This window comes from Columba livia, chromosome 8 (assembly GCF_036013475.1).
Source record: "Columba livia isolate bColLiv1 breed racing homer chromosome 8, bColLiv1.pat.W.v2, whole genome shotgun sequence".
NCBI lineage: Eukaryota > Metazoa > Chordata > Aves > Columbiformes > Columbidae > Columba > Columba livia.
The window spans coordinates 3,294,540-3,320,741 of NC_088609.1; the positions used below are offsets into that span (position 1 = coordinate 3,294,540).

Sequence of the window (26,202 nt, forward strand, 5' to 3'; positions counted from 1 at the left end):
AGTAAGCAAGAATTTCCTTGTCCATATAATCTAAACTACAGTGTATGAGCTGGTGCTGGGCTCCCAAACAATGTGAGTGGATATTACTTCTTCAGCAGAGATTGTATTTTCATTGTCCTTAATCTTTGCTGTGTCCTCCACTCAATAGACAAAGATTTTGCAACATTTTAGTGAATATATTCCGGTACTTTATGTACTCCTAGTTCTTCTGAAGAAAAGTGGTTATATACAGGGAATTTTAGAGGAGTTCACACCGTTCAAAAGAAGCAAAGTGATGCCGGTTGTAGAACTTGCCTAAAAGGACCCCAGCTGCCCTGCTGGACACCGACCAGCTGCCTGGTGAGTCCTGATGCCAAAGCACAATGTCCTTTGAAGCTTTCTGGTGGCTGAACAGGATCCAGGTTCTCCTCTGGCTTTCAGGGCAGCAGCACACTGGAGACGGCTCCCTTCCATCCAGCGCTCTTTTGAAATGAGATGAAATACTTCAACTCCTTCAACCTGCCACTGCTTCCAACATTGCTCCACGTTCTCTACCGGTTTTTGTGAATTGGAAAAATGTTATTTTAGTGATAGTTCATAGGAATGTTTCTTCTTCTAAAATCAGATATCCCCAAAGCTGATGCATGGTTATTTGGGATAGGCTTGAAAAACATCGTGTTTCTCAGCCCAGAAAATTGTGGGTTTGGACAAATAAAAAACCCGATCAATTCATATGCCCTACTTGTTTGTTCTTTTGCTAAAGAATAACTTCAGTTTAGGATTGCTGTGACATTGGAACTCTTGTATTTGAGCAGTTTTCTCCTGCTCTTTCCCATGAAAGAAAAAGATCCACAGATGCCATTTTTTTGTGGTTTTTACCTTCTGTAGCCTTATCTGAATTTCTGCCTCTATAGCCCCTCAAATCAGATGCTGCACATGATCATCATTGCTTTTGGAGGAATTCTTTCCTTCCTTGCATCCTTCCCCTCAAAAAACACCCAAAACAAAAAACCCCAAACTGGAGTTCATGCAATGGAGCTAGAGAAAAATTGCTGTAATGAGGGAATCTGCTGTTTGGGTGCGTTTTGAGTGTGGGCAGTAGGGTTTACACTCCAACACCCCAGGAAAATGTTTAAGAGGTGAGATGTGGATGAGAAGTTCATTGACAACATCGTGTATGTCAGTTCATTGACAACATCGTGTATGTCAGCTCATTGACAACATCGTGCATGTCAGTTCTGTTGTCTGTTACCACCTGAATTTGTACCTTGCAATTAAATTTCCCAGGCTGTTAGTACTTGTGCTGCACTGCCCTGTGTAGTCAGGTCATGATAGGAATTGGGACTGTTGGCCTCAGAGAAACTCCTCCCAAGTGTTGAATTAGAAGTCTTTGGTGTTTGTGGCATCTTAGTCTGACTCCTGTCTCTAAAAAGTCTCTTGAAGGATACAAGGAAACTTGAACCAATGAGTTGAGTGTTTAAGATCCTTTCTGTTTTGAAGGGGACAGTACAGTCTCACTGATCACTTTTGGGAGGGTGAAAGAAGTTAAACTGCTGCTGTGAAATGGATTTCATTAAAATATTTTGAAAATCACGGTGTGAGAGTGAGAAGACTGAATCCATTTCCTCTGTTACATCGTGAGCTCTCAGCATGAGCAGGGGCTGTGTCAGCTGAGTCCAGCTCAACAAATCCTTCCCTGCCCTGAGACTCCGCTTCTGCTGGGGATACCGCATGGGCTGGGGCTTCGGCCTGGTGGAGCTTCCTCCAAGATCAAAGCTCTTAGGAAAGATGACTCATGACACAATGTACAACACTTTTCCTCTGAATACATTTCTAACTTCAAATTTCTTCTGCGGTGTTGATTTGAAGCGCACCTTTTGATCTTGATTTAGATGGCTCTCTGCTAGCAGTTTAGAAGGTGTTGTAATATTTCTGCTTTGGTGACTAGAAAATAGTTTGACATAGCACAAGGACGGGTACTGTATAAGGAACAATTTAAATACTGCTCTGAAAGGTCTGAGCTAGTGGCAAGTTAAAATAAAATGCTGCTTAGAGCAGCCAGAGTCACATGTATTTACAGCTGTATTATTATTATTTTTAAGTGGCTCTTGTGCAGCAAACTTCTCAGTAGTGCTGATTATTTCTGTGAATTTGCTCTCCTATGAGGTTTGTACTTGACGTCTGGATGGATGGTTGGTCTTTGAAATATCTGGAGAAAACAGCCCTGGGCTGTTTTTGTTTAAAATGCCTTTTTCTTTTGGCTTGGGTAGGTCTTCTAACCAGCGTGTCACTGCTCAGGCCTGACTTCATTCTCCGTCTTCTACAATGAAAAGCTGGTTCTTTGTTCTGTATTGCTGTAGCTCTATGCTTATGCTAAATTTAGTTTTCCTTATTCCTATGCAAATTCTATCTCCATGTATTGACCAAAGAGTATTTTTTTAACAGCTGTTTGAAAATTCTACCTGTGGAGGGGTAGAAAAGATGCTTGTGATATTTCTTTGGTGAGGGCAGATGAGGAAGAGCTTTAGTTAATAAGTGAATAGGAGAATCTACTTGTGCCTTGCATTTTATATCTACTTCTACTGTCTAGACCATACAATACACAGGATACTATAAGGTACAATTGTTCTTATCAAACATTTCAGATTTTCATGGACAATAAAATGTCTGCCGCTGACTTTCATCCAAAGAGTCAGTAAAAGCCGAGGTCTACAGGCTGGGAGATAAAGCTCTTCCTTCCTGAACTGAGCATGTGATGCTGGGTAGTAACAGTCTGAGTGATAAAACATGGCAAAACTTCTAAAGCACTGTTATGTTTTTGGTATCCAGCTTATTAATAGTGTGCTCATTATGCTTGGTTAGTAAAGAGCACTCACCCTTTTCATCTTCCTCCTGTTAACTTTGGGACAGTCACCCCAGCCCTGTTGGTCATGGAACCTCTGACACTGCTGTAGCTCTGCAGCTGTTAGGCTCTGCTTGAAAGGGAAAATGTTTTTCATCCAGCCGTGAAAATAACTGGAAAATTGGGTTTTTTTGGCTTTGCAACTTCATGTAAAGCTGGAATGAAGAGAAGGTGCCGTGTTGCTTTATAACACAGAAGTCAAAGCTTCCAGTGTCGTTTTTCTGACCTCGAGCATCCCCCATTTCTTCAGTCTCAGCCCATGAAGTAACAAGCCTTGCAAAGCAGTGGGGGATGCTTCTGAGACGTCCAGAGGAACCCTGAATTTGAGCCAGCCTCTTCACACACTGTTGTCCACCCTTCTGCAGGTGTCCCATAGCAGATAATCTTTCAGCCTGTGCAGTAGCTGTGGATGCCTGCGAAGAACAGAGTGCAGGAGAAGCCTGGCAGGCTGCAGGAGGTGAAACAGTGGTTGGGACATGTGGGAGAGAACGGGATAGCTGGGGAGTTTTCAAACAAAACAGATCTTTATCAAAAAAAAGCCAATTAATCAAAACTGAAATATTTCTTAAAGGTGTTGGTTTTTTATGAAAGTTTATAGAAACACAGGCGAAGCTAAAATGGGAGAGTTTTCATTGGAAGCCTGCCTGGCTTTCCGCCAACTTGTCTGCTGTTTTCGGTAATGAGATATTGAAAGACTTCAGTTCTTTGAATATGTCTTACTCTTTGGCATCTCGCCTGTTTGGGGGGAGGAGAGCGAAAATGTGAGCATGCCTGAGGTTCTGTGGCCGGCAATAATGCGATTGAGTAGCTTCCTTCTCCATCCCTTGAGGAGCTCTCGGTGCGTGTGAGCTGCCCTTTGAGGAAGGGCAGCTTTGAAGGGCACTGCTGCTCCGTACTTTTCGCAAGGGGCCTTGGCAAGAGAACTGAGGAGCAGGGATGTGGAGCTGCCAAGATCACTTACCTGCCAGTGGTGGGGAATGAACTGCTGTCAGCAGGTGTGCACGACCCTCCTCTTTGTCGGCTGGGCAATCTCTGCAAAAGCGTGGTGCCTTACTGCTCTGCCTTGCACACATGCACAATTTCTCTGAGATTATGTGCAAAAAGCACCTTTGTTAGCGTAGGATTTTTTTCTTGGGGATCCCATGCAGCAGTGACAAGTAAAGGACTATTGAGGGAGGGAAAGAATCTGAGGCTTCGCCTTGAAGATGTTAGAGATTGAGAAAAGTTTTTTGAGAAATTAAGACTACAGAGAGTGCTTAAATATTGGGGGATTTTAAAAATTATTATTAAAAAAAGCTAGCCTGCATTTTCATTCCAAGTCCTCATCTATGTCTCCAAAGGGAAAACCCTTCTGCTCTTAAGAACTATGTCATTAAAATGTTAGCTGGCCTACCCATGGATTACTTGCATGTTTCCAGAGTAATGACACTTTTTTGAGCTTTGTATTACAGTTTGTGGGATATCTACTGTATGTCAGCCTTTTTGAAGCTGGGTAACTATCTCAGAAATCCTCTCATCTGCTTTCTGCTTGTCACAAGTTGGGGGGAGAGTAGATTGAGAGCATCGGAAGGCTAGTAAACAAGCTCATGGAAGTGCTGAGTGACTTACAAGTCACTTTATCAGAATACTTGGTAGTTATGATTATTTCTAGCAGCAAGATAGAGTTAATGCTGCATTTAAACCTGCTGTACTTTTAAGTATCTGGCCTGCAGCTCTTGGAAAGTGCTAGAATAAATACATTATGGAGCCATTCTTAGACTAAGAGGCATCTGCCTTAAAACTGCAAATTAGAGTTTAATTAACTGGCAGGTTTATCTTGTACGCAAATACTGCAGCCAGAGAAGAAATGGGCTGTTTGACTGGATGCCGTGTGGGATGTAGCACTTGGAGACCCAAGGCATTATTCTTTTCTCGTTCCTCCTGAATTACTGCCATTGAAAACCCTCACACATGGGCTCGGTGCCTCTTGGATCATGTCATCTTGTGAAATTTTTTATTCAAAACCTAACTGTGAAGTGTGTGTCTCATGGAAGTCACAGTGTATTCTGAAGTTAAATTTGGGATTAATGTAGCCTACTGTTTTTTGCAATAAAGGTTATTTTTTTTAAAAAAATACAATGGTGCTAAACTTTAGTTACTTGCCGGCTTTCTTAGTTGTCTTGGTATTGGAGGTGGTTTGAATTTCAGGGAATCATGTCAGTTAAATGTTGAGTAGCCTTTTTCAAAAGCAACTCTACCCGGTCAAGAAAGCATGACAAATGTTACCTCGGCAAAGCCAAATTGATGGGCATTTCTCTCTAAGGACCTGCGGTGCGGCTCTGCGGAGCAGCTCTGCTGAAGGTACCTGCTGGAGCCGGCACGGCAGCCCTGGCCCTGACGTCAGCAACATCCGATCCCGGGCCCGGCCAGCATTGGCTGCCGCCACCTCCGCTCCATCACCAGCTCCGGTTTATTTCCCACCTTCTAAGCGGCACTGAGCTGGGGTTGGGATTTAGCTCAAATGAGGCTGCTTGGGGAAGCTGGGAAGAGGTGACCAGAAGTGCTAAAGATGAAAAACTAGAGATGCTTGTTAGGATGTCAGGGAGAGCCGATCTGCTCTCATGGCTGTGTGCCAGGCGGCCACCGAGGGCTGAGCCTGATCTTGGGAATACACTCATGGGGGAGTGGAAGGTCCTGCGGAGCTGTTGCCTTTTGCACTCGGGGATATCTGTGCCATAAAGCTGTCCTAGAGACATGGTAAGGGAAGGATGCTTGTGGATCTGGTACTAACAACAAGTTCATTATTAGAATGGATAGATCCATTGTGCTGTTAGTCACTTGAGATCAATGTTCTCTCTCTCCTAGGAAAAAGGAGGCAAGAAACCATCAGGATCTTTCACTCTAATCAGAGCTTGTTTTGAGATAAAGTAAGATTGTGCCTGTGGCTAGATCAGAATTGGACCCAGTGACATGGAAAGAAACACGGCTGCTCTTGAAAGCATTTCTGTTGACTTCAAGCCAGCCTTATTTTACTTTACTGTCAGATGTTAGCTCTGTAACATTCATCAAGTAAGGTAGATAAAACTGGATTTTTTTTTTTTTAAATCAAAATCTGTAGATTCTTGAAGGCTCTCTGTAGCTTCTCATAGAAACATCACAGCATTTCTCCTGGCAGGGTGCTTAGTACTGTCTAGGTATTCATAAAAACTATTTTAGGATGCCTCTTGTAGCAACCCGTTGGGCCAGCGTTCTGAGAACAGCAGTAGGGTGGATGCTGCGCTTACAATAGAATTGCCACGATATTACAAAATGCTCCTCTTGTGTCATCACAGGTTGTGGGCTGTGGGGTCTGAACTACCTTTGTGCTTTGTTCTCCCTTTGTACAGACTACAGTTGTATCAGGCTGAGAAGGTGGCCAAGAAACACTGAAACGGATGGGCACGTTTGCCTACTGAGTAAAGCAATAGCAAGGGCCTGGTTCTGTATCCAAGACAGGGGAAAGATCTATTATGACTCAAAGAGTTCAAAGTATTGAAAGTAAAGAATTAGATCCATAGCTCTCTGGGAACAGGATCCACCCTTGCAAATACTTTCATAGTTTTAAAATGTGCAAGCTATTAAAATGCGTATTTTCAAAAGTCTATTGTGAAAAGGACTGGCTTCCATGAGTCAGGTTTTACAGGAACTGGTCCAAGCCTTATTCTTCTCCCTGGAAGGATTTCCTTCCAATTTTCTCATGCAGAATGAAGCTCTGCAGACAAGCCTCTGATAGTGAGAACTGATACCAACCTAGTAAGGGAAAGAAGGAAAAACCCACACCTGTAGTAAGGACCCTTGGTGTCACGTTTAGTGCTCTGTGTCCGTATGCCAAACTTCTGTTCCTTACCTTTCTGGTCTTTGTCAGTTGGCTTTTCTGTGCCCAGTACTTTGGAGTGAGCCCTAACAAAGCTGCCAGATAATTCCACAGTATATAAAGGAGCAAGACTTAATCTGACAAGGAGGGCTAGAGAAGTATTCAAGTACTCTAGAGAATACTTGAAAGGCTCTTCTGGAAAGCCCCTATTACCAGTGTAAAACAGGCTTTTACATTGTGAAATACCTTGACGTATTTGATATATCCAAGCCTTAACTCGCAAGCCCCTGCGAAATAATCGCTGGTGCTGATATAGTTTTCTAAGAATTCTTCATGTTGTTGTGTGTTTTTTACATGAATCTTCATGCACTTGTTGGTGACTCAATCTACAAAAGATTCTGGAGTAGCTCACAACATCTACAGGTCCTGAGCTTGGATTTACTGCTATGTGCAGGCACTGATGATACTCAGAACCGCTGTGTCTGTCCTGTCACTTGTATGTAGGGTACCAGAACCCAGGTGTGGAGTGAGGATGAGGGAGCACCTGAAGACACTTCTGAATTCAGGAACTCTGAATGGGGGACATGGAACAGCGTAGGGCACAGTTAATACAATTGATTCTGAAGGCTTGGCCTGGATATCTGTTCCTCTGACCCTGCAGAGGTAGGATGGGGCTGGGAGCTTCAAGCAAAGCAGGGGTACAACTGTGTCTTGCTCTCAATGGTGCTTTGTACAAATACTTAGCTGCTATACAAACAACTGTAGTAGTTGAGCTAGGAGTAACCGAAGCCTCCTAACCAGGAAGCTACTTCACCAAATCCAAAGGTTTTCACCTTCCCTTTATAACAAGACCTGTTATTGCCTCACTAGATATGTGTACACCTGAAAGTTCCCAGCTCACCCCATAAAAAGAACCTGTATGCTATGGTTTAGTGCTCAGTCCCGCAGAATGAATGCTGCTATCTGAATCAGGTGTTTGGTCAGCAACCCCAGGGTGCAAACGTCTGGGTCAAGGTTCAGATTTAGTTTAGATTGGCTCGATTAAAGATTCTGCTGGTTTGTCGGAGAACAGTGAAGTTACTGTGTTAGATACTCAACATGAAATGGTATTTGGAACTGCAGTTGGAACACTGTTTTCTCTTCTTTAATGTGGGAGGTGTGGCTCGGAGGTGAGCAGAGGGATGGTGCCAAGTAGCACACCTCTCGGTGTCAAGCCATTCCGCGCTGGAGCTGAGATCAAAATCTTCTTTCTGCTGCCTTTATTTGTGTTTCTGCTTGTACGCTGGGGTTGCCTGTGTCTGAAAGATGGCTGTTGTCAGCGTGTCAGGTCTGCTTGCTGATGCTCGTGTAATCTGATGACTAGGGCAGAGGGTCTGACTTAAAATGTGCTAGTAGCAAGTCAATGTGTGTAGCTGCTTTTTAACTCCGAATTCAAATGTTACCTGCCTCTGTAAAACATTCTGTCTCATGAAATGACTGAAAAATGCTCGGCTTCAGTGATGGTGTTCTTGATTAAGTGTTGAGCCTCTGCAAAGCAGGGGAGAGCACTCAAGACATCTTTCTCGAAGAAAATAGTGTAATGCATTTCTGCTGACAGACAAGTCCCTACCACTACCTGAGCATGCCGGTGGCTGCTGAATTACTCCTGATATAGGGCTTACATTCAAGACCATGATAAAGTTGTTTGAGCAAAAACTGACCAAATAGAAAGGCCTTTGGTGTGTTGCATGCCCTTAGATTGTGTAACCTATTTTGAGAGCGGAAGTAAAAGCCTGTTTGCCTTGAATTCAGAATAGGGGAATTTTGAGCAGATATACACTAGGCCTACAGATGTGCAGTTCTGCCTGTCTTTTGGGAATTTGTAGCATCTCTTTTTCTGTGGTAAACATTTCAGCTTTGAAGTGGTGCAAGCACTCTAATAATAACCTAATGTCCCCTATCCCTTTGCTTTATCACCTCATGTCCTTAGTATTCAGAGAGTCCTAGCTTTTTTTGTTCTGGTGAGGAGCCTAAATGACAAATCTGGTATGAATCTTGAACCTTGGGTCTGTGATGGATGTACCATCCACCAATTCTTTCACCAGCAGCGTTTTTCCCTCAGGAGAGCACATCCATTTGCTCTTACATGTCGCCATAAGGACTGGTGATGCCCGAGCAGCTGGAGCTTTTCCATAGCAGGGCACGGTGCTCTCCAGGCTTTGGCTTTCGAACACAATGCACCTTTGTACTCGTTTGGAGGTTTAGGCGATGACTGCTGTTGTAGTCTTCCTTTTAACAAAAACTCATGTTTCCTCATACTCCTTTCTCTTTCCCCTCCCTCAAGTGTGTTTGGTTTGAGTGCTAGGAAATCTAGAATCACAATGCAGCTGTTTACTTGAAAATTCTTTTAAAAATTACAAATGCCATTTACTTTGAGAAAGCTTGAAAGCCAAGTTCAAGATGCACATTTTCTCTCTTTTTCACTGTTGCATTGTGTTAAGTTTAGTGATGATTTTCCCCTGTTTACCCTTCTTTCTTCTTCATTTTCAGCTCTTCCTCCAAAGCCCCCCAAACCAATGACTCCAGTCAATATGAATGGAATAAAGGACAATACCAGTTTCTCTCTGCAGGAAGCTGAGTGGTACTGGGGGGACATCTCAAGGTAAGCAATATTACTAAAATATATTAATAGATATCATATTAAAAATAGACTAAACCTGCTAGACTTCAAGAGGAAAACAACATGGCTATTTCAGGCAGGAGGGAAACACTACACACTTACATTTGGCAAAGCACCTAAATGCAAGTATTTGGGTGGATTAAGGATTTGTGTTTGTGTTGTTAGTGTTCTGGTGCAGATATTGCCAGTCTTGGTGACAGTTATTGTGTGGTTCTAAATATTTCCAGATACACAAAGTCTTTTAAAAAAATACATATATATATATATATATAAAAATACATATAAATTTATATATATATATATATATATATATATATATAAAAATTCAAAAGAAAAGTGCTTCTGAATGTGCTAGGTAATAAGGTTTCATAAGCATGCAATACTGGAGATGCATGCAGTTCAGCAAACTTTCAGTAGGAGGCTTGCACAAAATAAAAATATTGGCATTCTTAGTTTTGTTTTCTCTAACGTTTGGTTAAAATCGCATCTGCATTAATTTCTACTACACGGTGGTATAAAAATAGCTCTTACAAATGCTGTCACCAGCTATACGTACCAAATAAATTGTTTTACCCCTTAAGGAAGCCCTTTTCTATGTGCTTGTGAAAATAGATGGCTTGGGTTAGGCTCAGAGAATGAAGTGCCAGTTTTAATATACTTAATTGCATAAAAGAACTGAAGTGTCCAGTCATCTCTTTCCCTCTTAAGGCACTTCTGAAGAGTCTAGAATCTGGAACTTTAAGGGGAAACATGAGCATGCTGGGAATGTGATCAGGAATTGCTCAAACTTGTGCACATAATACTTAGAAACACTTTGTCAGATAAAGGCAAGAAGAGCGTGTTTGCCACAGTAGTTCCCTGTAGTTCTGAGAAGGGAAATAACGTTTTCATATCCTTATTGTACCACCCTTATCTTTATAAAGCAAACCCGCGTAGATCTTGCTTTTGAAGGGCCTTGGCTGTGATGTTTTCCTGTTAATTCTAAATCGAAGCAGAGTGGCAAAACCTGATCACAAAACCCACTAGGCAGGGTTTGTTTAAAACTGCTCAATGTTGATATCAGTTTATGGACTGTAGTTTCATTCCTCAATTAAAACTGCACGTGATGGTGGGAGTTAATGCAGTTCAAATCACGTTGGAGTGACTTTATTGGATTAAAATGTGATATGCATGTAAAGGTGGAATTGTTTGACTCTAATTTGGCAGCCAGTAGGTACGGACTGCGTCGAGCTGCCAGGGCAGGAGCTGTACTCTTCAGTCAAGAACTTGTGCTGAAATTTTTGTCATGAGCTCCAGGGTGTAACTTGCAGGCATAAGCCCAAGCCATATCTGTCCATTCCAAAAGGCCGTTTGAGTTAACCGTGTCTTATCTGTAAAATGTTCTGAAAGGAGTAAGCAGATACACACATGATACTTAATAAGAGTCAATTTTACTCATAGAATGGTTTTCAGGTAGCTAAATCAAAACTGAGACTATTTTGTAAGAATACTTTTGTTCCTTAGTATTTGAACAAAAAAGCTGCTGTTGATTTTTCTTTGCAAGATTCCAGTAGGCTTGCTACCTCGCTTAGATATGGTTGAGGCTACCTGATAAACTTCAATTTTCAAATGATTGTATTAAAAAGTGCTTAGTGCTTCTAAGAACCTGTGAGGGAGCTGTTGTAAAGTGAGATATGTAATCTGAGTGAAATGGTCAAACCTGGCAAGACACTTAACTCTTCAGCTGCAGTGATTTTCCTAATGCTTGCAGGTACTCACTTTCACTAAAAGATTGCTTGATTTAGCTTAAAGCTCTGGACTGAGTATCCTTTTGCTTCGGTTGTAAATAAGGAAAAGCTGCTCTGAACCTAGCAAGGTTGTAGTGGTTTAAAACCGCTGTAAATAAGATCAGTGTTAAGCCAATAATGAGTCTCTTGAGACTAGAACTGTGCTAAACTCTAGACACCTTTGAGCTGTGATGCTAGAGCCCATTTCTTAAGAGGTCAGGACTGGCTATTCAAAGGGCACCTGTTTTCAGTGTGGACTTTAAAACCTGAGCAGATTACAGGGAAAGGTTGTGAACTGTCAGACACAGCCACTGCTGTGGCTTCAACAGGGACTTCTGCCCAAGTGGCAGTTGACTGCAGCTGCTTTATTTAGTATAACTACACAAGTTCAAACTGGCTTTAGATGGCCTAGAAGACTAAAAAGCCTGAGTGGGAAAGAAGATTGCCTGATATTTTGAAGATTGTACTCCTTATGCATGCTGTTGTTTCTGGCTCCAGTACTGATACCTGTGGCAAAGATGACCATGTCCTTAACGCTTCTAATTTTGGCTTCCTTGTGGTTCCCCAGGGAAGAAGTAAATGACAAATTGCGAGACATGCCAGATGGAACATTCCTGGTGCGTGATGCATCAACCAAGATGCAGGGAGACTACACTCTGACATTACGGTAAGCACTGAGCAGTTGCAGTCCACATAGTAAAACCCTGAGTAGCAAGTTGTTGTACCAGTGACAGTAGTGGCTGTGTAAAGCTGACGTGGCTCAAGAGATGTTCCCAAAGGTACTGCAGATCACAGAATGAGCAAATAAATGGCCAGGTGTGATAGTCGGTTCTGTTCTGTGCATTGAATCCTGTCCCTCACTAAGCACTACTGTAAGGATCCCTGTGTAGGTAAAATGGGGCTCAGGGGGGAGAACCCCTCAGTAGCGCTTCCTACTTTCAGAACTGCCAAGGTAAAAGTTATTTATAAATGAAGGCTTTGATTAATGGGAGTGTCGGCATGCAGCTCTGGAGAATTAAACAGTGTCTTTGTAAAATGGGTATCATGTGCTTTCTAATAATGAATTGGAGCCATGTTCCTTTCTTCATTAAAATTGCCTGCAAGTGTCAGACTTCCCAGAGCTGCCCCAGCCCTGCCCGCTGCAGTCACAACTGGTGCCTTGCCCAGCCTGTTCAGCCTCTTGCCTCTGCCACACTCCCAGGACTGGTCGTTAGGGGCAAACGAGTGAGGTGCACGAGCCACTGCCTCCATAGCGCACCTTTGGGAGTTACTATGATATGGCAGATATTTGATCTCGCTGTAAGATTCCGTTGCCTTAATGGCAGGTTTGACCCCTAAGGTGTAGTTTAAATTCTGCTTTGACTTCTCCCTTGAGGTTTATGGCTTGTGCACTAAGGTTTGTCATGATTTGGTTATTTTTCTGAACGCAGATGTCTTTAGGAACCAAAATTGAAAGTGCAGGAAGGACAGGATATTGCCTAAACAGTCTGTTGGTGAAAAAAAAAAAAAGAAGAAATAAGCACTATATTTGTGGAAACCACTAGAATGTATAAATCTGGGTAATGTAAAGTCCTAAACTTGTAATCCTCAGAGGATTTTGTTTAGGTTCCTGTATCCTGTGTTAGCATCCGTAACTCAAAAGACTTGTAAATCATTGTATAAATGTATACTCAATTGTATACTATTAATGACCCCAAATTGCAGGAAACTGTGGGTTTGGGTTTGCATATGGCTTCTTTATTCAGCCTTCAGCATCCTCCTTTTCTCTTGCAAAACTTCGGGCAAAGCTAGGTCTTAAATACAATAGGCTGGCTTCAGAATGAATGCATAGGAAGAGACTGACTTTGGGCTTTGCTCCTGTTCAAATAATATCTGATGATAATTCTGTGTTTATTGACCCTTAAACTACCTAAAATCTGCTTGTGACAAGTCACTATGCAGGGGTACAGGGCCAAAGCTGCTTGTCCAGGAGTTTTGCTGGTGGCTTTGTTAGTAGCCTTGGTGGTGAAGAGGGAGAGGGAGGTACATACACAATAAAACCTCTAAATGACTGTGCTGCTTTGCAGGAAGGGTGGCAACAATAAACTGATAAAGATCTATCATCGGGATGGAAAATATGGCTTTTCTGATCCACTGACATTTAATTCAGTTGTGGAACTGATTAACCACTACCGCAATGAGTCTCTTGCTCAGTATAACCCAAAGCTTGATGTGAAGCTGATGTATCCAGTGTCTCGGTACCAACAGGTAAGGTCTTCATCAGACCCCAATAGACAAGAACAAGATTGTGGATGTGTATATGATGTTGTTTTCTTTATGTGAAGCCTGATTTTTTTTTAACTGAAAAAAAAAAGCTGAGTTTTCACATTTGACTTTGCTTGTGATAACAGATCATCCAAATTGCCTAGTCATTTAAGCTGCTTCATTTTTATGAAGTTTCCAGTCTCCATCTGAGCAGTCCAATAGAGAAGTGAAACCCTGACGTGCAGCAGACTTGAGCCTCTCTGAGAAGCCTTTTTTGCCATGGGAGCCTTGTGGACACTGTCCTAGACAGTGTTACCCTTGAAGCACACATGAGCCACACAGCTGCTTGCTCTGTGCAGAGCCATCTACGTTTTTCAATTCTTTTTAAGTTTTATTCAGTAGCCCATGGCATTTCACTGCAGAGCTTTTTGGGGAAAAAAAAAATGCCAACAACCTCTAATTTTTAACTTCAGATTCCAAACAATTCACTTCTTCCTTTTTCCAATAAAGGACAGCAATCCTACACCTAAGCTGTAGGGTGTTTTTTGGAAACTTAGTGTTTTGACATAGTTCTTGGTGACCCCATAGTCCCAGTTCCTGCTGTCCGTAAACTGTGGAACTTGCATGGAGGAAGGGGGATTTAGATGTGGAGTTTGTTCTGTAGAAAACTGATTATAAAAATGTTGCTCATGGCAGTGAAATGCAAGTGTGCAAAAGTGGACAAACTAATACTTTTAAGGAAAAATCTGCTTTGCTTGAAGACTTAATAGCTTTTTTTATCTACAGGATCAGTTGGTGAAAGAAGATAATATAGATGCTGTAGGTAAAAAGCTTCAAGAATACCATGCTCAGTATCAGGAAAAGAGTAAAGAATATGACAAATTGTATGAAGAATATACCAGAACATCACAGGTTGGTTCAACTTTAGCTGTCTATAGAGTATGTTTCTTGTTGTTTAAAAAGTAAAGAAAATTATTTTAAGGGCAGTCCAAGGCCAGAAAATACAAGGAAAAAACTTAATAAATTGTGGAGCAGAGCAAGATGTTTCAAAATGTTGCTCATAGTCCTAGAGGTATGTTGTGGGGAAGGAAAAAAGAGGAGCTGAGCTTCCTGGTGTAAGGTCGAGCAGTGGATCAGGCCATCACCTCCAAGCTTTGCACTGCAGTCTCTTTCCTTTGAGTATTTCCAGCTGCTCTGCACTGCAGGGAGAATTGTCCAGGTTTTTTATGAAAATGTGTTCAAATCAGATACCAGATATTATGCATTAAGGAAGTGTGAATACAGTATTTGGACTGCTTCTTGTAAAATAAGATAGTTCGTATATGGGGAGGAGGTTTGCTGGCAGTCTTCCTGCAAACTAAGATGGAAAATATGACTAAAATATTTGAGGGGCTTGCAGCCTAATAGAGAGCATCATGTGGGGGAGGAGGGTAGACTTACAGGGAGTGAGTCTTCCCTGTGCTTCCCTGACTCTACTCGGATATTTGACTAAATTTAAAACTGGTCAATAACATTTTGACTTGCGGGGGGAGAACTGAGTCTTGCATTGTCATCTATATCATGAGAAATGATGAAGGACTCCTTCTTCGCATAGGAAATTCAGATGAAGAGGACCGCAATTGAAGCGTTTAATGAGACTATTAAGATATTTGAGGAACAGTGCCACTCGCAAGAGCGATACAGCAAAGAATATATTGAGCGATTTCGCAGGGAGGGGAATGACAAAGAAATTGAACGGTAGGCTCACAAGTTGTTTTTGCTTACAAGGAAGAGCTGGTGTCCATGTTGATATTCCCATGAAATTCTTTACTACTGCATCATATAAAACACTTTGTAAACTCAGTATTTTCTCTGAGACCTTCCCTCAAGGTGTCTGAACCTTCAGTAAACCCCTCTTCTGTCAGAGAATTGCAATGTAGAGAGAAGAGGGAGGAGAGCTGTGGATTTCTCTCTCAACTTCAGTAAAGGGAGATACTGTGATGAGGATTGGGAAATAACAGCTGCATTTGCTTATCCTGCTTGAAATCTTGCTAGTACAGATACCTATGGTGGGATTGTGTAATTGATATACCAAAGAAGAATGTGACGGTGAAGGAGGAATCTGTCTTAGCTTACCCTCCTAGAGATGATTTGTACCTGCATATCTGCCAGAAGGAAACATATTAAGGTAAAGCGAAGGTTCAAACTATGCAGAAGGGTGGTAGGCCTTCTGGCAAGAGGTCTTTTCTGGCAATCTTAACAGTAATTTTCTTGTTAAAATGAGGAGGTCAAAGGGAGGAGCTGCTGTTATGGATGTTCTTGTGATACTTGTATGTAAGTGCTATTGGTAAGGTTCCGTCCTTCTAGGCTGGTTTGACCTCAGCTCTTGTTTGCAGGATAATGATGAACTATGAAAAATTAAAATCACGCCTGGGTGAGATCCACGATAGTAAAATGCGCCTGGAACAAGATTTGAAGAAACAAGCGCTGGACAACAGGGAGACTGATAAGAAAATGAATAGTATCAAGCCTGACCTAATTCAGCTCCGCAAAATCAGAGATCAGTATCTTGTGTAAGTAAGCCTGACCTGTACCTCGTAGTAGTGTCTCTGATGAACCCAATCAATGGCTCTTTCTATTAGGATAATGGGAGTTTAGTTTTCATAACCAAAGTTCTGTGAGCGCTAAGATGCTACATTCTGGCATGGGATGTCTGAGTAATTGGTTGGCCTCTTCATGACTTCATTCCTTTATTATGCTGTTGTCAGGCTTGAAAGAGCCTGTGACATCTTAGGTGCACATTCTGCAGCTCCTGTAAATAAAACATTTAAGATAAATGTGTTATAAACAAAACCTGGTACAACAGAGGTTAGTGCTTTTTGTGCTGGGTGCAGCAGATGTTGCTCTTACCCATCCTTGGTTTTACTGATAGCCCTGTTACCCAGCTCCTAATGTCCTTGCACTGGACTCGGTGCACTTGAATTCTGGCAGAAGACAGAGGGAAACACCATCTCAGAAGGTGCTGTTAGGAGGTTAGAAACTGCCAGTGGCGATACCCATTTTGTTTTCCCAGGAAATCGGCTATCACAATTTGTATTCTGCTCCCTTTCTGGACTGTGCTGTGCAGAGGTGGTACCTTCTTCCTTCCTCTTCTCCATTCAAGAGGCTGCTTCATGGCTCCTTTTTGCTGTGTCCAGTAAAGGAAGCATCTCAGAAGATGATGCAAGGCAACACTCTTACGGAATCCATGGTCCTTCTGTGTCTTTTGCTACTTGAGAAAAAACCAGTTTCCAGACTGTTTCTTTGTGTTTCTTTGCTCAGTAAGAAAACTTGTCCATGTACTCTGAAGTAACATATTAATTCTCTCTTCTTCTGGTAGGTGGCTCAATCACAAAGGGGTGAGACAGAAGCGAATAAATGACTGGCTGGGGATCAAAAACGAAAACATTGATGAGTAAGTGTCATTATACATATGATTTTATTGAGAAGTGTTCCATTAATAAGTATTTTCTCTTGTGGGGGTTAGCAATATGTAACACCAGTTTCTCAGTGGCAGAAAAAGGAAGGACTGCAGAAAAAGGGAGAGATTCTCTAGAGTAGCTGTATGTCAGGTGAGGCAGCGACTCTGCTGGAACATTTAGGATTAAACGAAGTTGCAACAATTAAGCTCTAAGTTGAAGCCTTTAACAGATGCCCATTAGGAGCCTGACCTTCAATTTGGGTGTGTTCTGGTATATCTTTGAATGATTTCTGCATAAATATATTGCTCTGTTTCTTAACTCCTTTACTGACCGCTGGTTAAGTTAACAAGTTTACCTTCTCTTTCAGCACATACTTTGTGAATGAAGAAGATGAAAACCTGCCACATCATGATGAGAAAACTTGGTTTGTTGGGGACATCAACCGTATCCAAGCAGAAGACTTGCTCTGTGGGAAACCTGATGGAGCGTTTTTAATTCGAGAGAGCAGCAAGAAAGGATGTTATGCTTGTTCTGTGGTGTAAGTCTGTTTTCCTTTTTGTTCTAACTACTCACTTCCTAAATCTCTACCACAGCTCTTTATTTTGAAGAACACAAGCCCAGGCCTAGCCTAGACCTTCCCATTGGAATGCGGTGCATGTCTGTAGGATGTCTACCATGGTAAAAGCTTTGTTGCAAAAATGTCCTTTGGATGTGCAATAGCTGCAGTCATAGGAGTCTCTTCAGTCACCACAGCAGTGAGTACAAAATGCTGAAGTATCCCAACTTGAATCTCCACAGTCATAAGTAAATTAAAGCCAAATTCTCCCCATATTCTTCCCTACTGAGGGGAACACATGGGAAGAAGAAAAACAGGAATGTAAAGCTGTAACGTCTTCCATTCTTATTTTCAAACATGCCCAACTCTAGATGCTTTCTGTTGTATGGTTAAGATAATGGTGACGCTTCAGAGGAGACATTATTTGTGAGCAGTGGTTTTTATGACATTCACACAGCCTTGCATTGATTTCTTGTGTTTCACTTCATTTTATGCTGGTGTAGTGGAGGTCAGAAATACTCTGATTCCATTATCTAAAAATCCTTCAAGCCTGTTGTGGAGTGCAAAATGGCTTTCACTGATTTATTTCACATGAGGTTAATTGCTTCTGAAAGCAAGTCTGAGAAATGAATATGTGAAGGTATATCACCTCAAGGTAACTGAAGATAGTAGTATCTGCTGCGTTCAGGATAGTGTTTGTCACAGTCGCTGAAGTGATTGGTTCATCAGATAATTTCACTTGGTTGGTATCATGCTTCAAGATAGCAAAGGGATGGCATAACGTAACCTGTTCCTACGTGTGACTTGGATTTAATGGGCTCCAGGACAGGGATTACATAATACTCAATCTTTCTGGCAGAAAATTGTTTCTGTTATAGCAGCTTTGGAAATACCGTGGTGCAGTGGCTGCTTTGCCAAGTTAGGGTCTCAGTCGCTATGACTTTAGGTCATGAACCAAATTGAACCTGTGCCACACTTTACGTTAAAAAATGCACACTGAAGGTCGGTGCTGCATTTCATGAAATACTCTGTAGGTCCTAAGAATTGGTGGGGTTTGGCTTCTTTGCTTGATGGAAAGGTGACCAGATAAGTCGAGCACAAAGTCATAGCTGACTTCAGGTGCTTATCTTCTTGGTTAAGCTCTGGACTTTTTTTTCCAAGAAGCACTGGGAGAACAATGCAGTAGGGAATTGTACTGCTGGGACAGAAGAGGCCTCTAATGGGGATTATTATGCAAGAGTGTTTAATCACATGCCCTGAAGCACCGTTTCTTCACAGCCTGTATTAATCTTCTTGACTTGCATCTACTGGGTCCTCTGTTATGTAATCTAGTGACTGGCAGGGTTGCTGCATTAGTCAATTGTTAATAGACTGTCACTTTGGGTTTGTCCTTTAATGTTAAACTCTTCTGTTTTCTTTCTTTGCAGAGCTGATGGAGAAGTGAAACACTGTGTGATCTACAGCACTCCAAGAGGTTACGGGTTTGCAGAACCCTATAACCTGTACAGCACACTTAAGGATTTGGTTCTTCATTACCAGCAGACATCCCTTGTCCAACACAACGATTCCCTAAATGTCAGGCTTGCCTATCCTGTCTACGCACAGATGCCCCCCTCTCTCTGCAGATAAATTTGGGGGAGGAGGAAAGTGTTGGCTATCTTGGATTCTTTTCTACAATTTTTATTAGAACTTGGAGGGCATTCTTTCTCCTTAGACTGCTTGTTTTGCACAAGAAGTGATTCTGTGAATGTGAATCAAAAAGAGGCCTAGCAGCAACAAGATGACAACTTGGGTGTAGGTGTCCTGGTGCTACCTTAAAAGCTCAGCTGTGCTTTTACACTGATACTTTTGTTTCCTTATGAGGGGAATGAACTCAACACAACGCATACAAAAATACTGGAAGCAAAACATTGTTTTACGGAGAGAATTTTTTGCCAGGCACCTTCAGTGGAACTTCTAATTGGATTTTGTTTTCTCTTGTTCTTGTAGAGACAATTTGAAGCCGCTGTTTGAGGCATCAGTAATGTCTTTCAGTCTTAAACTCCCAAGAAACCAGGGGGAAACTCTACCACAGCAATTCTTCTCTGTTAATTTTAGTAGCTTCACTGCGATTCAGCCAAACTTCCAAAAGAGGGCTTGTCTTGAAGTAGCATGGAATTTGGTGAGAGAAGACCAAAGGAAATATGGGAAAGCTTCAGGTTTTAATTTAAATGGAAAAAATGCTTGTAAAGAAAAGTTGCTTTATTTTTTTGCCAACAGTAACAAAGTTTTGGTTTCAATGGCACTACAGGTCTTCACTTAAAGGAAACATTTATAACCAAATGGAACACACCAAAACTTTGTTCCTTGCTAGATTGAGCACTTGCGGGGAAGGTTGCGTTAGCATCCGCACACGCTTTCTACACCAAAACTTGAAACAAATAAAAGGAAAAGCTAAACATTGTGTGGCTTCAAAACACTAAATTTGTCTGATCTGATGTAATTGATCACTCTTCTCCTTCACCCCCCTTCCTCGCATTACTCAGCCTGAGATTGTGTTCAGTGTTTTAATGATACTGTGCTTCAGAATGTAAACTAGAATGAAGCTTGCACTCACCTGTTGCAGTTCTCTTGCTGAACAATGACAGACTCTTGCAATGCTTGATTTTGGTATAGAAGACGTAGGTGCAATCGAATGCTTCTGGATGGCTTATTGTACGAAATACTTTTGTGAGGTGCAGTCACTTCTGGTTGTATAGAAGTGAGCGTGCCAATTATAATCTCCTCTGATCTGTTCTTCCCGAGCTAGATTCTGAACTCTCACACCACTGCAGCCAAGCAAGATTTTACACTGTTATAATCTACATTCCCTTGTTGTTTTGGACATGATGCAAAACATAAGAAGGGAAGAGAGCTGTACTCCTCAGTTACTGGAGGTCTGGTACCATCCTTTGGCAAGGTCTGCTGTCAGATACTGGTGTTGGTAGTCCTGGGCTTTGTCAAGTATAGCAATCATCCAATAAATCCCCTTTCTTGGAGAGTTTACAAAGCAGCTTATTTCCATTCCTGAAGCTTCTAAAATGAAAAAGAGCTACGTTTGGCAAACTGAACCACTTGGCATCAAAGCACAACTTGCAAAGCAATTGTTCAGTGTGCAACCTTGGAAGTTACTTTTGTTCCTGTTCCTGGAAGCGGTTCCCTTGCAGTGCACCCATTGTGCAGGACGGGAAGCAGACAGTCGTGCAGGTCTGAGAATGCTCCAGGCCTATTTCTGACACTGGGGCTGACTTCCTGTTCAAATGGGCGGCTGGTTGGTTTTTTTCTATAGTGCCTGGGCAGTAGTGCCAGGCTTATTGATGCTTAATGTTTACACTAGAAGTATTATTTAGTTGAATGTCAGGGATTTGTAAGCAGGGAACTGAGAAGGCTGGAGCACTGACAGCCGTTGCAGGAAGGGTAGGATAGTTGCCTGGCATGCCTGTGAGATGTTTGATTTTTGCACTAATGACTCTGACATATCAGAGTGTGACCTTCAGGCAAAGAATTCTATGGGGCCACTTTTCTAATTCAGTGAAACACTACAAAACTTCACCAAAACTGAGAGCAGAAGAGAATTCATGCTATGTCAAAGTGACCCACATCGGTTTGTGTGTCCCTTGTCTCCCACTTCCCCAAGAAAATGAAAAATGAGATGTAGCCTTTGCTCTTAGTGGAAATCTCAAATGGATTCTTCAGTGGTGTATGGACGTGGAAATTTTTCTTTTTAAAGAAACTTGCCCTACCTCTTGGATAGTTTGCAGTTCTAATCTGGTAGCTGTAAAGTTGTCCTGCTCACACCTCCTGTGTATCTGGTGTTCCCTTGCTGCTGGGCTGAGTCCAAATGCCTGAAGAGGGGAATGTGTTCAAAGGCACAGATGATAGCCAGGTGCCTCATCTCATGCCTGTGGAAAAACCTGTGTGAGAGGAGTGTCTGACTGTTTTCTGTGCCTTTGCGATCTCACTGGGCTCTCCTCTTACAGTGTAAAAACATTCGAGGCTGCTGGGGCACACGTTTCTGATCCTAACTTTTGTGACAGGGACAACCTACCTGAAGTGTTTCACATCTGCCCGGCTTTTAGATAGGGCTCGGTTTTGTTTTAAACAAGCACAGGTCTATGTTGAGGCTCATAAATCCTGGCACACCCTCGCGGTACTGACAGCAGTGGGATAGCGAAGCGGGACTGTCTGAAGTTTCCCTGTAGTGGAATCTGACTGATCCTGTGAGGTCTTGGTCCGGGTTCCAGCCCCGGCTCTGCCAAGGTAAATACAGCGTGATTCCACTGGCGTCTGTGAAGGTAGCTTGGCTTTGCAGTGGTGTGAGCGAGTTGGGATTCTGGCCCCTCGCTCTCCGAGATCTCTTCGCCGATCACAGGTGATGTATTTGCTGTGGATGATGCACTGGGAGCCAATAAGCCATCTTGAAGCATTCTTTGAAACTCATCTTTGCCCAAAGCTTCAGGTCAGCCTAAGCCCACATTCCTTGATCAGGTTCCGTTATCCCCTGCGGTCCCTCTGAGGCTGTTTTGCCACTGGATCTCCTGGAGTCTGGTTTAGGCACCTGAAGTCCCGGCTGCTGTGATTGCTCCCTTTGCCTCCCAAGTGACATTGCACAGATTCTTTTTGCGTCCATTTTGCACTCATAGTGCAAATGAAAGTGGGTATAAAACCAACTGATATAAATAACTGGTGTGATCCGCGGGGCAAGGGCTGGGCCCTGCTGCACTCATTGTGCTTGGCCTCATTCTGTTTGCTCGGTCACGTTAGACCTGTGAGTGAACCCGTGGCTTCCAGGAGTTGTTCTACACTTGCATGACTGAGGAATCAGAAGTAGGCCTGCGGGGTGCAGGATTACACCCTCGTACAAAAAGCAGCTGTTAAGCCTAAAACAAATACAGGAAATGTGAACATAAAGGCAAAACAAAGCTCTTTTAAAACAGTAAGATGCAAGAAGGTTTTGGTTGCAAGAGTCAAAATGTCAGGAGGAAAAGGGGGAAATAGTCTCACTGTTGTAGCAGCCGTCATTTATCAGACTGCAGTGGGAGGAGTACTAATACTCTTGTATTAAATATCTATGTAGAGTTAACTAAATAACCTTTGCACAGTGTCAAATGGGGGGGGAGGGTGTTGAAACTCGAATATGCACAGTTTCTTCTAATCTGTTTTGAAGTATATTTGCAGGGATCAGGGGTGATTCAGTATTTTGTATTCGTATGGATGGAAGTCAGGTCTAACTTCCACAGTTGCCATTGGCCCCATTGCATCAGTCACGAGTGCCACATGTTTGAAGTTAGGAAGTTATAAATCCCCACTAGTTTCTGCATTGATTACAAGTAATCTTAGCATAGGACAAACCAACCTAGAAACAGAGGGATGTCCTGACAGACACTTGACTGCTATGTGAAGCAGTAGCATGGCCACCTTTTGATACTGGAGTGCTCTAGATGTGGGCGTTGCATTTTGGCTTTTTCTTTGTTTTGTTTTTAAATTCTCAGCAGAAGTGGATTGGGATTGGGTTGCTACTTTGCACCATCGGAAGCTGCAATCTAGAGTTACATCCAGTACAGCCCTCTGTCTTATGCCAAAAGTAGACTGCTCATCCCTCTTGATGTGCCAGATAGTCAAGAACTGTTCCATTTCCTTATTCCTTTCATCCTGACACGAGTGTAGGCAAGACTTCCACAACTAAAAACCATTCCCAGGAAAAGAGCTGGTATTTAATCATACCTGAATTCAAGTCATAGTGGGGCAAAAAGCAAAGTCTATTCTTCACAAAGCCAGGCAACTGTAGTGAGGACTGTGGAGATGAATGGTGGCGCTCAGTGCTGGTTTGGGGAGGACGGGGAAGGAGGAGGCTCTTGGTTGCCCCAGTCCTGGGCTCTCTGCAGGCTTGGGTGCCACTGGGTCCAGAACTGAACGCTGGGGCTGTTTAAAATGGCAGAATTGCTGTAGGAGCGTCACACCTTAAGTTTGGAAAAGCCCCTTATTTGGTACTTGAACAATCTCGCTTCTGTTTTTGAATGTCTGTTTATTTTTTATTTTTGTTACACTAACAGGGAATAAAAATCTGAAATGTTAGTGAGTCTGGTATGCTTGCTGCATTGTGCAGACGTGAAACAGGTACTGGTTGTGGATCGGGAGAGGCAAGAGACAGGTTCAAAATGCAGTTCTACAAAGCACTACGATGGGCAGGGGTTGTTTTGTTTAGATCATGTTGAAAATCGGGTTTTCTTCTGTGTAGTTTCCTTGTGTTGATTTGCAACCTCTGCTTTTGGAAATGCAAAATCAAAGTAACGTTCCTGAAGAACAGAGATGCTGTGAGGGGGCGGTTAGGCTTGCTCAAACTCAGTGTTCAACGCAAGTAGCTTGAGCAAAGCGAAGGGTCAGCATCCTAGAGCATCCCTCTGGTTGTCTGGTCAAGCAGTGGACAGACCATGCAGTAGGAACCCCCCACCTTGAATCTCGAAAGAAAGAGGCGATGCCAGGGCAGACCCTTCCCTTTGGAATAATTGGTTGTACTCTCCTAAAATGTGTGTGCGAGCAGCTAGTTAGGAAATTAATAGAAATCCTTAAGGAGTTGCTCCTCTGTCTGTACTGGAAGGGAAGCTGGGTTGCTAAGCCCCATGTTTCCCTTGGCACAGGCTGTGCAGCCAGGGGATGGGAACCCAGTTACCAGCCCGAATAACCGCGGCCTCTTCACGGCGCAGCTCGGCTGGTTAATAGCGCGCGAGGAGTAGCTCTGGACGGGGTGAGATGAAGTTTGGCCAACATTTTTGTGAATCTTGCATTCTGTGGGCAGAAATACTTTCCACCAAATGGGAAAAAATAATATATAGAAAAATCTCTCTTGAAATCTTTTCAACTCCTTCCTGTTTGTTCACAGGGACAGGGAGGGAGCTTGAGCTTGTTAACCGTTTAGATGATGACAGGGCTTGGAGTGCTGGTCTTTGGGGCTGGCTTCATAAAATTAATGCAGAATTTGCATTTTGTTTTAGTTGCTATTGGCATAGACTTTCTGTATTTTTACAACTAGACTCACCATTCGTTCTAAAATTTGCCTTTAAAAACGTAATATGAGCTTCAGAGGCAAAAAAATGAAAGAGAACGGGCCATTATTTGTAGAAGAAGCGTCTTGTTGATCAACCCGTATTAGAGAAAGCAGCTTTAATCTGATGCCCCCTCCACCGCCTGCCTTTGGGATTGATCCTGTGAGCTCGGCGCTGGCAGACGGGGGGGCTGAAAGAACCCCCGTGTTCAGCACCGTATCCGTATGCTTGCCCAGTGCTCACAGCGAGGGACGCGGGATCGTTTGGAACAATTATTGCATCCAAAGACAAAAAGAGCGTCTGGGGTGAGCGTCACCTCTGGCATCGCTCTCAAGGCTGTGGGAGTTGTGGGTGCTGGGCTGGGTTGTGAGCTGCCCCCGGGCTCTGCTGGGTGCGGTGGGGTCCTCGTCCCCTTGCCTGGTTGGGGTTTTGGTCTGGTTTGGGTTTTTGTGAGTGATTTCTACATCTGGTAAAGATACGTTTGATGAAACCTGTTCATTTTGTATATCTGGCTGTTTATTGCACCATGGGATTGTTATGGTCTGCATCATCCGTGAGTGTGCGCGTGCGTGTGTGTGTATATGTACTGTATGTATATAGATATATGTAAAATATATTCATGTACACATTTATATGCATTAGGTCTAAGTGGCACTGCCCCTTGAAACAAAAGTCACTGTTAGCACCTTCTGCCGTGCGTTTAGGCAGAGTTGGGTTTGGTTTTGTCAACCGAAAAGGACTTTATTGTGTTCATTTTGCATCTGTGCTTCTGAAACGCTGAACTCTGAATTTCCTGGGGGGGGCTACTACTTTATTTGTGACCCGAATCGAACTGGGGCGTTATTTATGGGACAAATCATTCAATTTTGTTCCAAGCAAAGGTTTAGCGAAAGAACGGCTCCCGCTGCCCTGTGAGACGCCGGGAGCTTTGTGGGTGCGAGCGGAGCCCCAGGCCCCCGTCCAGAGCCGGTGTGCAATGGGTGGTGGTGGTACGTGTCCCTTCGTGAGTGGACTCTTCGTATAAGGTGTGGTTCAATGTAAAGCATGAGTGGGTGTTTGATCTCGTATTGAGGGCTGAACTAACAGCACACTCCTTTGTACAACCTTCGCATTAATGTCTCTGCTTTTCTTTGACTTCTCTTTTCGTTAAGGGAAACTGCATCTCTTTAGAACCTGCTTCTCCAGAAGCTATCGAATGATTTTTTGTTTTCCCGATGAATTCCAGCATGTAACTTTGGTACTCTCGTTTGTTATTTGTGTAAAACCTGTTCTTCTGTCGTTTATAGTGTAGCTTTGGGGGGGAAATGGAATTCACGTAGTTTAACTTTAAAAAAACTGCTTCATAAGGAAACCAATTGTATGTTAGTGTTTTCAGACAAGTCATCCTGTAGTTTCTAGCTCAGTAATGCAACACTGTACTTGTCACCAGGTGTGTTACGATTTTGCTGTACTTTCTTTTCCTAGATGGTTGGGCTTTTAAATCCCAGACACTTAAGCATCCTGGGCCTACTTGCTCTAGATCGAAAAACGCAATAAAAAAAGTTGCAATAAAGCACATTGACATGTAATGTTTTAGACGGATGTACTGACAGCTGTTTCTAATAAATGCCGAACTGCAGCGTGGTCGGGCTGCCGTGCTCTGAGCTGTGTTTGTGTCTCCAGGCCAAGGCCGTGAGCATCATCTTCAACACAGACGTTAAAGGGAAGACTTGCAGAGGCCACTTTGCTCCTGGCTGGAGCTGAAGCAGCTGGGCCCCAAACCC

At 42.9% G+C, this 26,202-nt stretch overlaps 1 protein-coding gene across 4 annotated transcripts in view; it reads left to right on the forward strand.

Moving 5' to 3' along the window:
* The window catches only part of PIK3R3 (phosphoinositide-3-kinase regulatory subunit 3), a 78,059-nt gene extending 51,997 nt beyond the window's left edge, over window positions 1-26,062 (forward strand). For all 4 annotated transcript variants that reach the window (XM_021285617.2, XM_005501011.4, XM_065071476.1 and 1 more), the window contains 9 exons: window positions 9,243-9,354; window positions 11,707-11,805; window positions 13,205-13,385; window positions 14,169-14,294; window positions 14,977-15,119; window positions 15,758-15,934; window positions 16,741-16,815; window positions 17,190-17,360; window positions 18,806-26,062. In XM_021285617.2, coding sequence (XP_021141292.2) covers window positions 9,243-9,354; window positions 11,707-11,805; window positions 13,205-13,385; window positions 14,169-14,294; window positions 14,977-15,119; window positions 15,758-15,934; window positions 16,741-16,815; window positions 17,190-17,360; window positions 18,806-19,007 — 1,286 coding nt within the window. In that variant the 3' untranslated portion in view covers window positions 19,008-26,062. The remainder of the gene's footprint in view (window positions 1-9,242; window positions 9,355-11,706; window positions 11,806-13,204; window positions 13,386-14,168; window positions 14,295-14,976; window positions 15,120-15,757; window positions 15,935-16,740; window positions 16,816-17,189; window positions 17,361-18,805) is intronic.
* Window positions 26,063-26,202: the final 140 nt, after the last annotated feature.